This window comes from Pteropus medius, unplaced genomic scaffold (genome assembly GCF_902729225.1).
Source record: "Pteropus medius unplaced genomic scaffold, Ma_sr-lr_union100, whole genome shotgun sequence".
NCBI lineage: Eukaryota > Metazoa > Chordata > Mammalia > Chiroptera > Pteropodidae > Pteropus > Pteropus medius.
The window spans coordinates 7845179-7861465 of NW_024354500.1; the positions used below are offsets into that span (position 1 = coordinate 7845179).

A 16287-nucleotide genomic window follows, 5' to 3' on the forward strand; every position below is an offset into this window, starting at 1 on the left:
TTGGGCAAGAAGATTTTATTCTAAATGCTTTGGATTTTATTCTAAATGCTGTGGGAAGCCACTGGACAGTGCGGAGCCTTTTCTTGCCTTTAAACTACATTCCCTAAACTCCAGGAAGGCCAAAAGCTCTTCCTGGCATGACCTTTCTCTCATTCATCTCTTATGCCTCCTCTTCTTTAAGACTCAGATGTTGTATTTCTCCAGCGAGCCCTCTCTCTGAGCCCACAACACCTAGCTAGCAATGAATTGTCAGTTTTTCTTGTCTATTTTCCCCTCTAATCGCTCAGGGATGAATCTTTTCTTTGTGTCTGCAGCCCCTGGCTCAGCCCTGACAAACACTTGGCAGACTTTCAGGGAACCTTTATGAAACAGAACAAACTGCCCTCTTGTAAATTTCACCTCACTCCTGCAACTTCCTCCAAGCCCTGCTGGAACTTTTAAAGAGCCCTCTGTGGGGTTCCGTCTAGCCCCAAATCCTATAGTTCCTTTCTGATTTCCTTTTTTTTTTAAAAACAAAAAACAAAAAACATACTAGCCCTTTTGTTGTCCTTTTCAAAGCAGCGATCATCCTTCATTCTCTTCCATATTTTCACCTTTCTTAGGTTGTTCTTGTAAAACTTGAGTGAGTAGGTGACGCTCAGGGAAATGTTGGTGGAGACAGCCCAGCCATCCCCAGGAGGCCAGGAGGTTAGGGTGTTCCCTGTCCTGATGTAAGCCTCCTGCTCACAGAGTGGAATGAGACTCTCTGAGAAACTCTGAGAAATCCCAAAAGGTTTCAGAAGTGGAGATACTTGAGGGAAGAGTGGAAGAAGATTAGAGGGGAGATTTTTGTCAGCAGTCCTTTCTGAGGTAAGAAATCTCCCCTGATTAATAGCAGTGCTCAAAAAAAAAAAGTGCATTTATATCATGAACCACCACCCACATATGTATAAATAAACTCAAAAGAGTTTCACTAGCAGTATTTACTCTTATTATGCCTGATGTACTCTGATATGTTCTAGTCTCTTCCTTTTTCACTGTTGTGGTTACTATTTAATGCCATCTGATTGGTGGCTAAGGACTCCACCACAGTCCAGCCCTGTGACCTTGGGCAGGTTCCGTCCCACAGATTCCTCAAGTGTAAAACAGACTTGAACCTCCTCGTGGGATGGATAAAGTTTGTAGAAATGTCTAGAGAGGTCCCTGGTACACAGTATATTTCCATACACACCAGCTAAACGTGATAAAGTGAATCTGCATGAGTCAAAGAGGTCTACACAGTTGATGGTACTCTTGCTGATCTAGTTGCCATTCCCCAGTTGATTACAGATAGTGGCCTCTGCTTGAATTTGGCAGGGAAAAGGAAATACTTCCATCTGTGTGTGTGTGTGTGTGTGTGTGTGTGTGTGTGTGTGTGTGTGTGTGTGTGTGTGTGTGTGTGTGTATGATGGCTGTTTGTGTATTTCGCTTCCCAGCTGCTCTATGTAGGCAAACATTGCATATACAGCCCCTCCTCTTCTTGGTAGTTCCCATCACTCCCCCACTCTCCCAGGGGGAATGGGTCCAGCCTCCAGGGCACCAGCATGGATGATCATGGCACACAGACTTGCAGACCCTGCCGAAAGTAAGTTAAAATCTACACCAATATCCAGCAGTTATAAATGGTGAAGAAATAAAGACATAAACATTTAAATATGTTTTTGTGTTTGTACATAATTTAATGTGGAGTTTTGCTTTATTTTATTGAAGGCAGTGTTGCACAACAGAAAAAAAAAGAATGGATAGACTTTGGACGGGCCGAACCTCAGTTTGAATGTTACTTGACCTTCCTGAGCCTGTTTCTTTACCTGTGAAATGGGGAGAATAATATCTATTCTTCAAAGAGTGTGAATGGGATGAAGTATGTAGAGTACCTAGTGCAGTGGTTGGTATATGGAAGGCACCTTTATAGGTGGTTGCTCAGAGTTTTCATTGCATGCCTGTTGCACATTGTGCCTTTGCTTACATTTGGGTTCCCCTCTCTTGGAGGGCTTCCCCCACTCCCAACCCCATCCAGATCCTGCACTGCTTTAAGTTTGCATTCCTAGCCCTTGTCATCCCCTGGGTTCCTCCCCACAGCCCACTGGGCCTTTCTCCCCTACTTTGCATTGATCTAACACTGTTTGGGAGGTGATAATGGAGCAACTATAGCTCTTTAGGTTTCCGTTCTTGTCCTCGAGAGTACATTTTTTTAAATAACTGTGTTGAGGTATAATTGCCAAAATGCATCTTTTTCATAAGTTTTGTTATGTGTGTATACCTGTGAAACCATCACCATGGTCAAGAAGAACACACATCCATCACCTCCAACAGTGTCCTGGTATCTTTTAGTAGTCCATCCCTCCAACCCCTCTTACTACTGCTTCCATTTCCTAGGCAGCCACTGATCTACTTGTTTACAGTTTTTCGAACTTTGTGTAAATGCAATTATAGAGTATCCTTTTTCAACTAGCTTCTTTCACTCAGCATAATTATTTTGAGATTCATCCATATTATATATATCAATAGTTTATTTTTATTTTTTTATGTTGCTCAGATACACCACAGTTCACCTATTGATGGACATTTGGGTTTCTAGTTTTTGACTATTACAAATAAAATTATTATGAGCCTTCGAATACAAGTTTTTGTATAGACATATGCTCTCGTACCTTTTGGGTAAATACCTAGCAGTAGAATGGTTGGGATAATGTAATAGATGTATATTTAACTTTTTAAGAAACCACCAAACTTTTCCAAAATGGTTGTATCATTTTACATTTTCAGTAGCAGCGTATGAGAATTATAGTGTCTCCACATTCTTGTCAACACTTGTTACTGTCTGCTTAATGTTAGCCATCTCAGTGGGTGAATGGTAGTATCTCATTGCAGTTTTGATTCATATTTTCCTGATGACTAATGATGTGTTGGGCATCTTTTCATGTGCTTATTTACCTTCCATAAATCTTCTTCAATGAATTGTCTGTTCAAATCTTTTGCCCTCCCTGCCTTTTCAGTTGGATTTTGTTTTCTAATTAATGAGTTTTTAGAGTTCTTTAAATATCCTGGATACAAATCCTTAATCAGATATACGATTTGCAAATATTTTCTCCGAATTTGTGGTTTGTCCTTTTTTTTTCTTTTTTAATTATTTAAACAGTGTCATTTGAAGAGCATAAGATTTTATTTTAGTAAAGTCCAAGTTATCAGTTTTGGGGGAGGGTGTCATATCTAACTTTGCCTATCCTAAGGCCATAAATATATTCTAGAAGTTACATAGTTTTAGGCATTACAATTAGGCCTATGATTTGTTTTGAGTTAATTTTTATATATTCTGTGAGATATGGATTGAAATTCTTTTTTGGCATATGGATATCCAATTGTTCTAGCACTCTGGTGAAAATGATTATCCTTTCCCCATGGAGTTGGCTTTTCATCTTTGTCAAAAATCAGTTGTCTATGTATGTGTGGGTTTATTTCTGAACTCCCAATTCTGTTCCAGTGATCTGTTTGTCTATCTTTGTGCCAGTACTACCCTGTCTAGACTAGATTTTAAATTTCTCCAAGATAGGAACCATGTTTTACATATCTTTTTACATGTCCAACCAGCAGGTTACCAAGCAACTATATATATAGTATTGAAAAGAAAACAGAAACCTTAATACGGCCATTTAAAAAGAAAATGTGGAGTTGAATTCACAAGGAGTGTTTAATATTTTGAAACTTGTGTTTGGCATATAAAATCACGAAAATATAAAAGATTTTCAGTGAGCTTGTATATCTTTGAAATTTAACTTAAAGGTCTGAATTTGTGAATTAAAGCATAAAACTGTGTCAGTTGTCTTCTGATCCTCTCGTAATCTGTCTTTCATGGCTCCCTATACTTTAACTTTTTTCTTTTTCAAAACTAATTTTAATTATATATGTATGTGTTTCCTTTTAAGAATAGAACCCAAATCCCATTAATGATTTCCCTAAATCCTCCCCGCACTCGTGCTTTGCTGTTTGCTTGCATCCTTCTAGACCTTTTTCTAATATTTTCTACTGGTTTGACATGATTATTTTTAAATTAAAAAAAAGATACAAAACTATGCTTTTCTAACAAGAACCATAGTGTTCTTTTACTTACCTTTTACCTACCTGTTTTTCACCAGTCTCACATGTCTACATTGTCAGGAATTTTAGTGTTGTTTTTTTTTTTAACACCTACAGCACCTGGCCTTCCTAGGAGGTCTCCCATCCAAGTACTAAACCAAGACCGACCCTGCTTAGCTTTCACGATCAGAGGGGATCAGACATGTTCAGGGTAGCATGGCCATAGGCAGGAAGTTTAGTTTCTGATTTCTGTTTAAAAATTTAAAGTCAATACTTATTTAAAATTAATGCGTTTCACTAGAATTTATTTGTTTTCCATTGCTTTTTGCATTACACTATGTATAGAGTGTATTTTTTCTTTCAGGAGTACATCCTTAAGTAATTCTTGCAAAGAGATTAAGCGGGCAATAAACTTTCTGAGTCCTTGGATATCTGAAAATGTCTTTACCACCTTTGAAGATTAGTATGGCTGGGTATATAAATCAAATTCAAAGATATTTTCCTCCTGTCCTTTGAAGATCCTGTTCTATTCTCTTCTTCCGTCTCGTGTTGTTAAGATGTCTGATGTCTTTCTTGATTCCTTTGTTGGTAATTGTTTTCTGAATTTGAAGGATTTTATTCTTGATGTTTTGAAGTTTTACTATGATTATCCTAGGTGTGGATTTATTTTTGTTTAAATTTCTCCCTTTTAACTTGTGGGCCTGTTCATTTTGAGTTTTATTTTACCTTAGTTTGGGGAAGGCATATCTATTTTTTAGTTAAATATTGCTTTCCCCTATATTCTGTATTTCCTTGTTTTGGAACTTCTTTGGCAGGATAATGGAACTTCTGAATCTTATTCCTAATGTCATTTTAGCTTTTATTTCATATTTTTCAGTGCTTTATCTCTTTATGTACTGCATTCTGAGAGAATTTAATTTTCCAATTCACTGTTGTCCTCTTTATCTGTGTTTATTCTGCTTTTCAATCCATTTATCACTCCTGTCCTACAATTATATTTTTATTTCCAAAATCTCTAAAGCTCTTTTTCATGACTGCTCTTATTCTGAAACTGCCTGTTCTTATTTCATGAATGTCATAGTGTCTTATCGCTGTTTCTTCTAATTACACTCAACTTCTGTTTTAAAAATTCTGTTAAATTTTTAAACAGAAATCAGAAACTAAACTAAACTTCTGATTCCATTGTGAACTCTATTTCTCCAAGTGTACATTCCTCCATTTGTTGAGTCTGTGTTCTATTCTGTAATCTTGGCTTTCCTCAAATGTTTGGCATTTGAGGAAATGTCCGGAGGGAAGATGATGCAGCTTCCACCTCTTGAAATCCATACACATTGTAGTAAGAGTTAGGGAAGAGTTGGAGGGCCGTAGCATGGTTGCTCCCTGTTCCTTCTAGGCATCGCTAACCCCTGGGGCACTGCTTTCTCTCTCCTACCCAAGCTTCTACATTCACTGCTCCCGCCTAGAACATATTCTAGAGTATGCGTAGAATGGGGTTTGGTAGATGGGCAGTGGTGCACAGAGTTTATCTGCTTGACTCTTCTCACTTTGATTCTCTAAATAACAACCCTGTTGGTTGTCTTCTTGCCCTTTCCTGTTTGGGCTTACACTAGTTCTACCTTCTGCAGCAGAATCTTTCCATTCACATCAAAAAAGGGATGCAGGTTCCTGCTTCAGTCTGATCTTTGTGTTTCTTAGGGAGTTCTCAGTAATTCGTCATCTTGAGTTTTCTTTTTGTTTCACGCTCAGCTGAGCTTGAAAATACCATGTTTATTTGTTCATCTTTTTATTTTTATTATTATTTTTAGGGATTTAGTATGGGAGGAGAACACTGCAACATGTTATATCTGATATTTTGAAACTGAAAGTTCTGGGTTTTTTTCCAATTCATGCCCTGGTTTTGCTAAGATTGATTGAAATGGTAATACTGCAAGTGAGTAGCATATAATTACTGATGAAGAAGAAAGCTGGTGACCTTTTGGGCTGTTTTTACTTCCATACACTGCTTCTATTGTATATCATCAGCAATTTGTTGGATTGGGTTAAGTCGAACTAGAAAGGTGTGTGTGAGTAGGATGGGATGAGATGTCGCTTATAGTAGAGTAGTATCAGTATACATCGCACCTGCCTACTTTATTCAATTATTGTTTTACCCAAAATGTGTGTATTTACCTATACCTATTACAAATTCAAATATCAATATATAATAGTAAATGAAATTAACTAAGATATTATCAAGTATTAATATGTTTTTTTTTTAATTGTTACAATAGGGAAATAAAGGATTACTTTTCAGTCTCTATTGGATTAGGCTTAGACTGGGATCAGGGACTGAGAATGACATAAAAGGTATATAGTTCAGAAGGAAACAAAAATAAATTTAGAAAAACAATTTAATTTATGTACAAAAATGTATATTTGCCAATATTCTGCCTTTTTTCTTAAAATATTGGTTTCCTTTCCTGACCTTTCTCCAAGTTTTATACCAGGTCTTTTGTTTATTATTTATTTTGGTCAGTCATGAAGCTTTTTAAAAAAAAATTGAGATATTTTACATACAGTAATAGTTGCCCTTTAAAAAAATACAAATCAGTGGTTTTAATGTATTTAGAAAGGTGTGCAATCATTTCTCCTGTTTAATTCCAGAACATTTTCATCACTCCAAAGAAACCACATACCCATTAACAGTTCCTTCTCGTTTGCCTTTCTCTTTATCCTCTGGCAACCACAAAGTACCTCTTGTCTCTAGATTTGTCTATTCTGGACATTTCATATGAATGGAATCAAACAATATGTGTTGTGTGTCTGGCTTCTTTCACTTTCATTGTTTATTTGTGTTCTGGCATAAGTCAGTATTTCATTCCTTTTTTTATGGCCGAATAGTATTCTATTTTATGGACATACCACATTTTGTTAATCATCAGTTGATGGCCTTTGGGTTGTTTCCACTTTTTGGCTATTATGAATAATGCTGCTGTGAACATTCAGGTATAAATCTTTGCTTGGATATATGTTTTCACTTCTTTGACTATATTCCTAGGAATGGAATTGCTGGGTCACATGGTGACTCAATGTTTAACCTTTTGAGGAAATGCCAAACTTTTTTTTTTCAAAGCACATCATTTTGCATTTTCATCAATAGTCTATGAGGATTCCAATTTATTCACATCCTCACCAACATTTGTTATTGTCTTTTTGATTATAGCCATCCTAGTGGGTGTGAAGTAGCATCTTATTGTTCTGATTAGTATTTCTCTGATAGCTAATGATATGGAGTATCTTTTCATGTGTTCTATTGCCATTTGTGTATCTTCTTTGGAGAAATGTCTGTTTAGATTCTTTGCTTATTTTTTCTTCTGTTGTCCTTTTATTGTTAAATTGTAAAAGTTCTTTTTTATATTCTGGATAGTAGACCTTTATCACATAAGATAATTTGCAAATGTTTTCTCTCGTTCTGTGGGTTGTCTTCACCTTCTTGATAGGGTCCTTTGAAGCACGAAAGTTTTTCATTTTGATGGAGTCCTGTTTATTTTTTCTGTGGTTACTTGTGCTTTTGGGGTCATAGCTAGGAAACCGTCGCCTAACCAAAGTCAGCAAGATTTACACCTATGTTTCCTTTTAAGAGTTTTATAAGTTTACTCTTAAATTTAGATGTTTCATCCATTTTGAGTTAATTTTTGTATATGGTGTGGGAACTCTATTCTTTTGTTTTTGTATATCCAGTTTGTCCTAGCACCATTTGCTGAATGGGCCTTATTTTTAATAATCATTTTAGATCCTTGACCTCATTTTATTATCATATCAGCCTTACGAGGTTTTTATTGTCATTGTCAACTCCACTTTAGGGACTTTGAAACTGAGTCTCAGAAGCTAAATATCTTGTCCAAGGTCTCACAGATCAAACCCCAGTTCTTGTTGACTCCGGGCCCTCATGTTTAACGAATAGATGATACTTCCTTTGCTTCTCTGAAATGTACACACTCTTAGTCAAGTAGGAATACTGCTTAGAAATTAAGTGGTTGTCTAGGACTAAAGAACATTGTGTAACTAACACTAGATGTTTCAAGAACAAAGAAAAAGAAAGCCCTACAGAGTTTTGAGCTTTTATACCAATTCCTATTTTTATCTAGTAATACCTAATACCTCTAGGACCCTTAGCAAAGCATTTTAGGATTGAATTTTCATTACCAGGGACAAGAGCAATGCTGACGTTGAGACCTTTCTGTGATGATGACCATATTCTATATCTGCGCTAATCTTGCAATGATTCTTGAACCTGAGGAACTGAATTATTTTTATTGTGGTAAAACATACATAACTTACAAATTACCATTTTAACCATTTTTCAGTAAACAGTTCAGTGACATTAAGTACATTCATAGTATTGTGCAAACCGTCACCACCATCCACCTCCAGAAGTTTGTCATCTTCCCCAATAGAAACTCTACCCGTTAGACACTAACTATTCATCCTCCCTCCCACCCCATCCCTGGAAACCACCATTCTACTTTCGGTGTCTATGAATTTGACTGCTCTAGGAACTTCATGTAAGGAAGAACTGGATTTTTAATTTTAGTGAATTTTAATTTAACTAGTCATATATGGCTAGTGGCTTCTTTACTGGACAGTGCAGGCTTAGAGAGGTGTGCCTCTCACAAAGTTCCCATCTGCTTTTTAATACATTCTGAGTCTGAAGCATCTAGAGCATGTCCATTTTCTAGGCCTTTGTGGCATGCGAGAGCTCTGGCCAGGAGAGGGTAACAGAGAGGCGTAACTCAAATGAACAAGAATTTCTTTAGTGCATAGAGACCCTGATGATCTTGGTAAAGAAGGACATTGCTCTGAAATGCTAACGCTGGATTCTTTCCCTAGATGGTCTGCTCTAGGAAGTCTCTACTCTTCAACCTCTAGGTTCCCTACTCGTGATGTGGAACTGTACAGGTTTTCTGGCTCTCTGGGATGGCGTGATAGGTAGTGAAACAGCATTGTCTAGTGTTTTGTGCATACTAAAAGCTAACCCCTCAAGGAGTAGGCTGATATACTTAGCACTTTCCATATTTGGGAAAGTCGCATTGTCAGAATCATTAATCACATCTGAAGTGGAAGTGAAACTCCTCTAATTAACCGCTGTGAAAGTATCTCACCCTCATTCTTGTTTTGTGGTTTCTCCAGTTCTGGACTTCAGCGATCCCTTCAGCACTGAGGTGAAACCGAGAATCCTGCTCATGGGTCTGAGGAGAAGCGGCAAGTCATCTATTCAGAAAGTTGTCTTTCACAAAATGTCTCCCAACGAAACACTGTTCTTGGAGAGCACGAACAAAATCTGCCGGGAAGATGTTTCCAACAGCTCCTTTGTTAATTTTCAGATTTGGGACTTCCCAGGACAGATTGACTTTTTTGACCCTACATTTGACTATGAGATGATCTTCCGGGGAACAGGAGCACTGATTTTTGTCATAGACTCCCAGGTAAAGCTCAGTCTTGGGTTCCATGGGACCGTAGGCCCCTCTCCCCCACATATGCAGCCTCCCCCACCCCTCTGGGTTCAAACAGTTTCCATTGTAATGGTTTCAGTTTGGTCTTTAGAACTGGGAATAGGCTTTTCTACCAAACAAGCAATTTCTCATTTGGGGCTCTCAGGGTTTGCAAAGGAGAAAAGGCGCCCTCCATGCAGCCCTGACCAACAAGCAGTGATGATAGGGAGCTGTGTATCTGTGTGCATCTCAGCGAATCACAGACCTAGGAAACCTCACAAATGGAGGAGACCACCATACAGGCCAAGGACAGCAAATATGTGTCCCCCCCCCTCTGATACTCTTGGTAGACATCTATAAAAGATCACAGGTTCTCTGCAACAAAAGTATGTATCTAAGTTTACATTTAAAAATATTTACTATTTTCTATGAAGCTGAAGTTCTGGGTGAACATTTTTTTTTCCAAATTAAATTATTATAATTATTAGTAGTACACAATTGATTAAGACAGCATACCTACTGTGTATTTTATAGGTAAATATTAAATATAAAAAACGAAATTTGAGATAAATGTTTCTTTTAAGAAGATGATATTTTTCCACTTAGTTCATATATCGATGCTTGAATAAGACAGGATTTGGCATCAATTCTATTTTTGTTTTTGTTGATATAGCTATAAGCATTGAGTAACTTGTTCACATCAGAGAATATGTAGATATAGGCTGAATTTGGATAGAACATTCACTCAATTACTTAAACTCCTTACAAGTTACATTCCCTAAATTGCCCAGTTTTCTATCACGAAAAACTATTTTTAGTAGTTTATCAACAGACATGCTGAAAGCAAAGAATTAGAATCCCCTTGACTGATGAAGAGCCTTATTACCCAGGCATTAGAGTCATTCACTTTATCAGTTATTCAAACCAGCCTTCTGAATGGTCTCTTTGGCATCCTGGGCCTTTCTCCTGTTAAGTGAGAACAGGGCCACTTAAAGGGAGAGAAGGAAAGGAAGCAGCAGGACCACAGGTGCATCTCAGGTAGATCATTATAAGAAGATACAGGCAGCAGGATTGGGACATTGATGCTCTTCAAACTCTCCATGTCCAGGTGTCTTAGAAAATGTCCCTGATGCATGGCTCAGCCTGAAGGCCCTCCCAAGGGCTCTCTTTTGCACCTGTAGGAGAATAAAAGGCAGTAAGTCCTACAGGAATATGCTAAACCAACTCTAAATTCAGGCTGAGACATTTTCCTGAAACTGTGGACCTACAATCAAACAGGTGGGCCAAATACTCCCAGCCCCAAGAGGCACCAGTGTAGTTGAAGGGAAGGGATGTGAAGACTTAGTAATAATGGTTCTGAGCCCACGCTTGGAAACTGTTCTCTGAGAAGACCACTGAAGCTTGAGAGCATCATATATTCACTCATGGAACTAGGTGGCTGTGTAATATAATAATGAAATTTTCAACTAAGCCTTTTTGTTCCAAGTGACTGCACTGTGTACTCCTAGTGTAGCTGTGGGAGCCTAGGCAAATGGTTAGAAAGGGTTCTTTCTTTTTTGGTGGGGTGTGGAGCGGGGAGACTTTAAATTCCAATGCCTGATCTAGAAACAGCAGTGCCTTTCCACCCTTGGACCCATCCAGCAATGCATGCTTGTAGACGCTTGCATCAGGTCCAGAGCCTGCTGTCAGTCACTACTTTCCTGGCTGTCCCACTTGTACTGACCTGTTTTCTGGCCCATCTGTGGCCTTGGCAGGATCCCCTGCCTTCCTGCCTCAGGCTGCCAGCACCATAAATCAGGGAGCTTGTTGCTGGAGAGGGGCAGCCAGGGTGTGTACACGTTGCTGCATGGGAGGTCAGGCTCCAGGGATGTCATGCTCATCTATCTCTTCTAAGCTCCATTTTCTCCCTAAGTCACATGGCCACTGTTCTTCAATGGTTGTTGAACTAAGTAGGGGTAGCATTGCATTACATGTGAGTAAGTAGATTCCAACCAGATGACTGATCATTTTAAGACAGTGGCTCAGTAAGTACTTACTTTAATACCATGTTATGGTTACATAGTCATTTGCATTTATGGAATTCAGATTTCCAAAGCAAATCTATCTCAGTTGTTTGTACAATGGCTGTAATATAGCTACTTGCCTATTTTCAAATTGCAACCGTATTCTGGTTTTAATTCTACCTGAACATAAAAGAAGGCCTTCAATTTGGGTTGGTAAATGTGTTTTTTTAATTTAATTTAATTTTACTTTTAATTGAACTGATTTAAATTTTTTCCCCGTCTACCTGTTTTTTAGCCGTAGGGCAAAGAAAGGTATAAGAATGCCTGCACAATGCATATTTTTAAGTTACACTTTTAAAAAAGAGTAGGAAAACCATTGTCGAGCTGTCATTTACTAAAAATATATAAAATTAAATATATAAAAATATAAATATGCATAAATATAAAATAGAAATATAAAAAATATAAAGCAAAAATATAAAAACATGAGATTAAATAAGCAGTTTTAGAGTTTGTCTACTATGCTTTTCTATTGGATGCAGACTGTAAAATCATATTTGTAGGACTCTTTACATGATGTGATTACAAGCGCTGAAAAGAAGAGCACACATTAGGGAAGTATCTTGGCAACACTTGAACATCATCCGTTTTATTTCTAAGCAGTGCTCTGTTGGTCTGACACCTCATATTTTTATTTTTTGCTTGTGAATTCCTCACTGTCATAGGATTGCCAGGTAAATCTATCACCAAAGAGAAAATCTGTCCTCACAGAATGTTGTAAAATAGAATGAAAGCATCAAGAATGATTTCCCGCAACCTAAATGTGTGACACCATTAGCCCCGCTGCCAGCAGAACCCACAGAATGTACTACATCTCCAGGGCCACCCTCGGCCCCCCTGAAGCCATTCCACATGTGCCTTGGGACACACATGTCTATAATTCCTAGATCTAATTTTGGATTGAAACTAGGCAGTACATTTTTTCTTTACTTTTATTAGTCACCAAAGATGATAACAAACACGGTAGGAAAAATCATCGACTCTCTGCTCTAATAAACTGAGTATTTTCTTCTTTTTAATGTAATGTTTAGTCCTTGTAGCTCTATACCGCTTCATCAGTTAATTGGTCATCAGACCATTTTATATGCGTGACAGGGAGATTAGTGCAGCGATTTCTCATAATTTGAGATTGTGATGTACCCTTGACATTGGCTAGCTGCTCATAGGCATGTCCCCTTATCTGCCCTCTTCAGTTAAAGACATAAGCAACAATACTTTTTTTGAGGCATAATATACATACAATAAAACGCCCTCATTTTAAGTGCACAGTTTATTGAATTTGAAAAACGTATACACCTTGTAACTATCTCACAATCAAGATGTAGAATATTTCGACCACCCCAAGAGCTTCCTTTGTGTCCTTTCTTGAGTAGTCCCCAAACTTCAGCCCCAGGTAACTGCTGATGTGCTTTCTGTCACTATAGATTAATTTGCTTTTTTTAGAATTGCATATATGTGGAAACATACAGTAATAACTTTAGTTTTTACTTGAGATTTTTAAAGGTATTTAAAAAGGGCTGCAAATCATTCATCTAGAATTTTTCCAGAATGCTCAATCTACTATCCCAGTGTCCATTATTTGTCTTTAATTTTAAACAACTCTTTAGAGTTTGAGAGTGAGAGATTACATTTGCTGTTTTTCTCTCTATCATTTCTTATTAGTATCTTTAACATTTTTATTTATCTAGAGACTAGGAACACATGTTTATTAATTTAATATGAGGAAAAGAAGAACACCAAAAAAAAAAAATCCCCTGTTTTATTGGCTTTCTGTATTTACCCAGGTTTGAAGTCAGAATGGGGAGTGGAAAGTCCTTTAAATTCTGTCCTATAGCTCCCTTTCCTTTTTTTTGCTATAAAAACAAGACCTGTTCATACCCTTCAAATTGGCAATAATGAAGAGACCTGACAACACTAAGTATTGGTGAGGGTCTGTAGCATCATTGGTCCTCTTACATTCTATCTAGTCAAGTTCAGGTGCTTATTTCTATGACTCAACAGGTCAGCCTTCAGCGTAAGCCCTAAAAAACTCACAGTCATAGATTCGTGTAAGAACTAAAACATAACTGGAAACATTCTGAATGTGCATCAACAGGCAAATATATAATAAATTACAGACCATCCATACAATGAAATTTTATAGAGCCATTAAAAGGAGTTATGCACTTTAGTGTAGTGAAATTTTGACATGATGTTGAGTGAAAAAGGCAAACTGTAATTTGTATATAACTTGATATTGCTATAAATTTTGAGACAATGTAAATGAATTCTGTATGTTGTTCTTCAAGAATGCATATGTACGTAGTAATGTATAAAGAGATGACTGAGAATAAACCCTAAACTTGGGATAGTGGTACCTCTGCAGGTTGGGTGGGTAGAGTAATGGGCGGTCTGAAAGGATGGGGAGAAACAGACAGGGCTTCATTCAGTATCGAATGTTTGATTTTTTAAGCAGAGAGATACCTACACAGGTATTTGTTATATTATTATGTAGATATTATCTGTGAGATGGAGAAAAAAAGACTTTTGTGTTATTTGGGGCAATGACTATAGACCAGGGGGTCAGCAATCTTTTTCTGTAAAGGGCCAGCTGGTAAATATTTTAGGCTTTGCAGGCTATGCTGTCTCTGAGGAGTTTGTACAGAAGAGAACCACTCAATTCTGCCATTGTAGTATGAAAATAACCATAGGTAGTATGTAAACAAATGAGTGTGGCTGTGTTCCAATAAAACTTTACTTACAAACAAGGGGCATGGGCCCAGTTTGGCTGCTCCAGACCAGTGGTCCTTAAATTTTTTCCTCCTGGCTCCTTCTCCGTCTTCCTAGAGTTCCATCATATTTTCATTTCCAATTGTCACAGTTCACCATGAAACTCAAAACTCTGGGAGAAATTGCATCCTACAGAAGGTCCTAGGTGACCTTTGTGAATTTTCAGTTCACAAAATTGAAACTCTGATCTTGATGACTGTCACCAAATTAATCATAACTGCCTACAGCTGTGTTTTTCTGCCTTATTTTTTCATTTCTTTGTTAACAAAACGTAAGTTTTCGACCTTGAATTCTATGAAACCAGTTTTTGGGCTTTAGCAAAATATTTTTGGAGGTTGTACCCAGATGATTTCCAGATAAAGAATGTATGTGGGAAGGAGGAAAAAAAAAGGTTACTTGTGAGAGGAGGTGCTAGAAAGGTTAGTTAGCTTGATTGGGGGGAAGCATTTCACAACATGTATGTATATCAAAACATCACATCGTACACCTTAAACATATGCAATGTTTATTTGTCAAGCATACTTCAGTCAAGCCGGAAAGAAAAGAGTGTATGTGGAAGGCAGCTTAGAAGGGTTAGGAAGCAAAGCAGATCCCCTAACAGGAGTGTGCCTTTGTTCCTAGGATGATTACATGGAGGCCCTGGCCAGGCTGCACCTCACAGTCACCAGGGCCTACAAAGTGAACACCGACATCAACTTCGAGGTGTTTATTCATAAAGTGGATGGTCTGTCAGATGACCACAAAATTGAAACCCAAAGAGATATTCATCAGAGGGCAAATGATGACCTTGCTGATGCTGGATTAGAAAAAATTCACCTCAGGTGAGAACAGAAACCCTTCAGGGTTCACTGTAATGAATGGAAAAAAGCAGATCTGGGGGCCAAAGATACCACAAATGGTTTGACATGGGCATTAATTTGCCCCATTGTTTACCCCATTCTGTACTGTAGACATTGGGATTGTATTTGAGAAAAGCAAGATTTGCATGTGCTAATGCTAATCTTCGGGAAAAGTAGTGGGGTTAAAAAAACTTTTCTTGAACAAATGGTCAAAGCTAAGGTATTTCCCCCATTTGAAAAACTTGAGACACAAAACCCATGAATGCAATCCAGGTTAATCGATGCTGAAGTTTATAGTTCTTGATAAATATGATAGTATCTATAACTCTGAAGATAATTCAAATAGAAATGCAAAGGAGAAGCAGTTTTCTATAATTTTTTGTGGGGTGCTATGTGTATTATTCATTTTGCAAATTGGGAAATGAAAAAATTAAACACTTCAATATGAGTAATAGAACCATTACTAATCTAAGAGGCATGTGTACAGATGATCTGGTGTGCATTTTCTCGAAGAATGTAAGGAAGTTAGTATGGACACATATGATGCATTTTTAAGCTTTCCAGTCCAGCAAGTCAGTAGATGAGAATGGGCACATTCCTTTCTTGCTTTTGGGGAGTTGGAGAGGAATGACCTGTTAAGACCTGTTAATTTTTCATCAATATTGTTTTGAATTCTGAAGAGGGCTAGATTGTGTGTATAAGAAGTATAAGTACAGAAGGCAGGGTACTGGCATTATGACAGAGCCTAAGCAATCTATTCCTCTGTCAAGGGGAAAGTGTGATGAAATATTGTTTCCTCTTTCAGCTTTTATCTGACAAGCATATATGATCATTCAATATTTGAAGCTTTTAGCAAAGTGGTTCAGAAACTAATTCCGCAACTCCCCACCCTGGAGAATTTGCTGAACATCTTTATCTCAGTAAGTAAATGATATCATCCTGTTAGCATCATATGTAGAATTTAAGAATAACATTGCAAGAGTGAAAACAATCTTATTTCTGCTTCCTCTTATGGCATTTCAGGTCCCTGAAGTATTTACTTTTGGAGTTTGC

General features: G+C 37.6%; 1 protein-coding gene across 3 annotated transcripts in view; it reads left to right on the forward strand.

Annotated features, from left to right (window-relative positions):
• Positions 1 to 16287, forward strand: part of RRAGD (Ras related GTP binding D) — a 37852-nt gene that overhangs the window by 7736 nt on the left and 13829 nt on the right. For 2 of the 3 annotated variants that reach the window (XR_005650709.1, XM_039852954.1), the window contains exons 2-4: positions 9262 to 9557; positions 15017 to 15216; positions 16040 to 16154. Coding sequence is in view for 2 of the 3 variants with exons in the window: in XM_039852954.1 (XP_039708888.1) it covers positions 9262 to 9557; positions 15017 to 15216; positions 16040 to 16154 (611 nt within the window). In the remaining variant the exon portion in view is untranslated. Of the gene's footprint in view, positions 1 to 1521; positions 1604 to 9261; positions 9558 to 15016; positions 15217 to 16039; positions 16155 to 16287 lie in introns of those variants that run through there. The other variant, XM_039852955.1, reaches the window with a different exon arrangement.